Source organism: Austrofundulus limnaeus, unplaced genomic scaffold (assembly GCF_001266775.1).
Source record: "Austrofundulus limnaeus strain Quisiro unplaced genomic scaffold, Austrofundulus_limnaeus-1.0 Scaffold2618, whole genome shotgun sequence".
NCBI lineage: Eukaryota > Metazoa > Chordata > Actinopteri > Cyprinodontiformes > Rivulidae > Austrofundulus > Austrofundulus limnaeus.
In genome coordinates, this window is record NW_013955020.1 from 11,099 (window position 1) to 15,395 (window position 4,297).

The 4,297-nt window shown below is 48.5% G+C and overlaps 1 protein-coding gene across 1 annotated transcript in view; it reads right to left on the minus strand.

Moving 5' to 3' along the window:
• The window catches only part of LOC106511241 (gamma-aminobutyric acid receptor subunit rho-2), a gene marked incomplete at its 3' end in the record, with an annotated part of 12,936 nt that overhangs the window by 6,378 nt on the left and 2,261 nt on the right, over positions 1-4,297 (minus strand). Inside the window, 1 exon segment of the mRNA XM_013999991.1 lies at positions 1,253-1,359. Coding sequence (XP_013855445.1) covers positions 1,253-1,359 — 107 coding nt within the window.

The window sequence follows — 4,297 nt, forward strand, 5'->3', positions numbered from 1 at the left end:
AGCAGACACTGCGTAGAACATCGACGTCGTTCAAAACTCCTCCTTCTGTTCTCTGATTGGTTCGGCTAAAAATCTGCCAGCGAAATCCTCGTCTATGGGAGAAATCCCAGACGGAGCAGAGAAGGAAACTAGAATTGAGCAGAACTGTGTAGGAAGGCAAGGGCCAGGCTAGTCCTGATTGAGCTGACACTTCTGGTATTCATATTGTTGAAATAACTCAAAGTATGTGGAAGCAGACTGATTGCAAAAATCCATCCATCCATTTTCTATACMCGCTTAYTCCTCCAGGGTCACAGGTGCCCACGTCCAGCAGCCGCAGACCGAGGGGCGGGGTACACCCTGGACAGGTCGGAACAAACTCTAAACAGGAAAACACAGTGAGAATGCTGACTCAGCATTCCCACAGAGAAAAGACCTTCTCAGTATGKGCTGATCTGTGGAAGAAGAGTGTGAAATTCACAGCTGAACATCTCTTGAGTAAACAGAGAAGCAGACCTGTTAAAATCTCATTGAACTGAGACTGAACATCCAATAAGAACACACACTGGGTTTGAGCTTCCCGTTAAACCATGGCTGGTCAAAGAAAACACCCAGCAGCACAGAAAAACACTGTTCAACCAAGAATCTGAGGTGACAACATGGGATTTAGATGTAATAATTTAAAACAAAATCTGTTCTGTCTCACTGTCTACAATCGAATGCACCAAAAGCTAACAGGCTACGGTTATTTGTGAGAAATCACTCAGGTCCTAATTCACTTGACTTTTAGGTGCTTTTATTTTTCCATCAATGACGTGGGCGTGTACCTGTTGTTTTAACTACGTTGGATACAAGAATGCAGACAAGAGGAAATAAAAATCAAACCAAATTTAAAGTTTCTTAACAAAACAGAAGCCTGTTGTGGCAGAAAACACTTGAGGATCAAACACAATGAGACACCAGGGAACCAGGTGTGGTGTAACAGGTGAGCGAAGAGAAGATGAGGAACTAAAAGGACTGTGGCTGATGAGAGAAGTGGCTGCAGCTGTGATGGGTCAAACAAGCAGGTGGAAGAAGAGGCTGATGGACCAGAGACACACAGGAGAATCAAATCTGAACACAAAGAGACAAAACATGGAACCAAAGAAACAGAAAACAACTCAAAATAAAAAATTTAAAAAATCCTGGCTGAAATGCCAGAAGTTCTTTGGCTTTGTCTCAAAAACAACTGCTGAGCCTTTCTTTTCCAAACTGAGTCACTGGTGGAGTTTACCTGCAAACGCTGGCCTCATGGTGAAGTCATGCTCATCGATGCGCAGGAGGTGGCTGGTCTTTAGCTTTTGCGATTTGGTGCCATCCATAATCTTCTTGGACAGAAGCCTGACAAAGTGAAAAACAAGCAGAAATTGGCTAAAGAAGAGAAAAGAAATGCTCATCCTTCTCAGCTTTACTCGAGTCTTTTTGTAACAACTAGWTGTCCAAGTTAAAACATACCAATAAAACCAGCAGATTCTGATGTTATCAGTCCATTAAATGGACGTTATTAGGCATTATCAGTCCCATACAATGGCTTCAGAATGTCCCTACTGTGCCTGCTAGGCTTCAGAATGTCCCCACAGTGCCCTCTAGTGGGTTAATATATCAATGACATTGAATGTGTAAATAACGAAAACACATCTAAAGCATAAATAAAATAATCCACTGATTATAAATGGTAAATGATGCTGATCACAAAGTAGCACAAAGAGGGTCCAGGTCAGGATGCAGGGGGTTACCCGACACGTCAAAACCGGACGCAGAGGGAACCTGGATCAAGAGTCGATTTGTTCTGACTGAAGAATCAGAAGATGCTAACGGTTGCTGGTTTGACATGTTGGACTTCAGACMTGCAGTGACCTGAGTTCCACATTTTAACCCCTGACCGAAGTGTCTCCATCCAGTTTCCCTTCATCTGTTTCCTGCTGGTAGCTGCTGGTTGATGATGGGTTAATGTCAAGTGGTAAATGACACATTTTAGATCAGTTTGATGAGAGGTTCACAGGTTTTAGTGTGTTAATATGAAACAGGACATTGTTCTAAACTGAATGATTTGTTAATTAATTTGTCTTGAACTGTAGCCTCTAGTTCAGCTAACCAATTTAAATAGTTCATAATATAAAAAAGCCAAATTTTAAATTATGTTTATGTGACCTTCATAGCCAGTTAGGTACTGAAACATGACTTTCTAAGTACTTATCAAACAGTAACCCTCATTCTGAGGTACATATTGAACTTGTAAAGATTGTCCATAAATCACACAGATTTTCTACTGTATATGTTTCAGGAATACGGACTTTTAGAAATTTCAGATTTATTTAAAAAAATCAGCTTCAAATTTATTTAACATCTCAGAGCCTGTAAGACATAAAATAACCACTAAATCAAATTAAATAAGCACGTCCCAACCTGCTCTGCAACACCGCAAAAATGATGCTTTCCTGTCAGTTCACCTCCTCGGACTGTTCCTTGAGTAAATACTGAAAACATGTAAGTGGATATTGTTACATCTAGTGTGTCAAGAACTAAACAATGTAGTGTCCTTATTAGTACTATTGCACAGGTTTATCATTGAGCAGATGGATATGAAGGTATTTTCAGGGACTGAGTGAGATGCTGAGAGAGTCTGTGACTGAGTGCAGTGCAAAGTTGGTGTACAGAAAAATTTAGAAAAGTGTGTAGTAAGCACAAAAATACTCAGACTAAAATATAAAAATTAAAAAGTCAAACCATGCAAAGTTTTCTTTTTCACATCTGGCCCCTTTGTTGYGGCAGGGGCTCACTCTTGGTCCTTCCTTACGCTGTCGGCGGCTGGGTGTGCGCTCTCGGCTAGATCATTCTTGCTGGGGTTCGGTAGCTTCTTTGGGCTGCCGGTTGGCTGTGGGGCTGGGGGTCGGGTCTTGGGGGTCTGTGCGGCTCTGGGGCGGGGGGTCTGTTGGCCCTGGTTTCTGGCAGTCCTCCGGGCTCTGTCTGTCCGTGATCTGGCGTCTTCCGGGCCTGGCGGTCTGTCCGGAGGAGGAGGTCTTGGGGGCCTCAGTCCCTGGGTGGGTCTCGGGGAGCGGGGGAGCCTACTGGGGTCAGTGCCCACTCACATTGTTTGCTTTTAGACATTTAGAGTTAGGGTTAGAGTTGGGGTGGAGAGGAAACTGGCATAGTGCTGGCCTCTGCCCTGTCTTCTTCCCCATTTTAATTGCATTATAGAACATCACGCATCAACAGTACATCTGAGGGTGGGGGTGTGTGTGTCGGGGTCTTTTTCACTCACCCGTTCCCCGTTGGCCGTCTGGGGATGGGGGCCTGGGGGGCTGACCGTCTGGTGGGGCCTGGGCTGCGGGCGGACATGGGGCTTGGAGGGGCTACGGAGGCGGGGCTGGCGCTCCGGCTTCCCTGGGGCTGTTCGGGCTCCCTGAGTCTGGCTCCTGGTTGCTGTGGTTGGCCCGCTGGCTGGGGTGGCTGCCAGAGTCTGGGAGGTGGTCGGTTGGGGGTGGGCACCTGGCCGTTGGCAGGGTGTGGGGGTGGTCCGGGGCGTGGCTTTGCTGGGTCAGGGGGCTGGTCGGTCGGACAGGTGCGGCCCGGGCTGGGACTTGGCTGTATGCTCTTCTCCACCCCAGATTGAAGGGGTCTACCTCCGGGGTTCAGGTGTGAGCTGCCCTCTGCAGGGGGTAGGTGCATATCCTGGACCTGGGGGGTATAGAGTATGTATGGGGAGTGTGAGAGGATTGTGGCGTCCATATTGTGTGTCTTTGAATGAGTGGGTGAGAGTATGAGGGTGGGATTGTGTGAGTGTGTTTATGTATGCTTRTATTTTTGTCAGGTTGGGACTTGGGCGGCCCCTTCTTCGGGATCATTTGAGGGCCCATTATTCCCCTGCCGTGCTGTCCTCTGGTGGGTTGTGCCTTTGCCCGCCGGCGCACTGGTGGCTCTCGTTGTCCGGGGCTGGGTGCTTGGGCGTGTGCCGGCTTGGCCCGGTGACTGCCTGGTGGGGCTTGGGTCCCTCTGGCCCTGTCGGGCCTTGGCCTGGGGGGGAAGGGTGCGTCCTGGGGGCCCGGGCCTCTGTGTCCATGCCTGGATCCACTCTGGCGTGGTGGGTACCGGCGGGGCCTGTGAGTTCGTTGCTGCTGGCCCCAGGGGTTGCTGTGTGTGGTCGCTGGTGGGGCTCTTCCGGTTCTCTCCGGTGGTCCTCTTTGGGGGGTGGGTGGGCGGCCCTTCCGGCTTTGCGGGTCGGGTCTGTGGTCCCCCACAGTCACTTTGAAACATTCCATTGGAGAGATCTTGCATATAC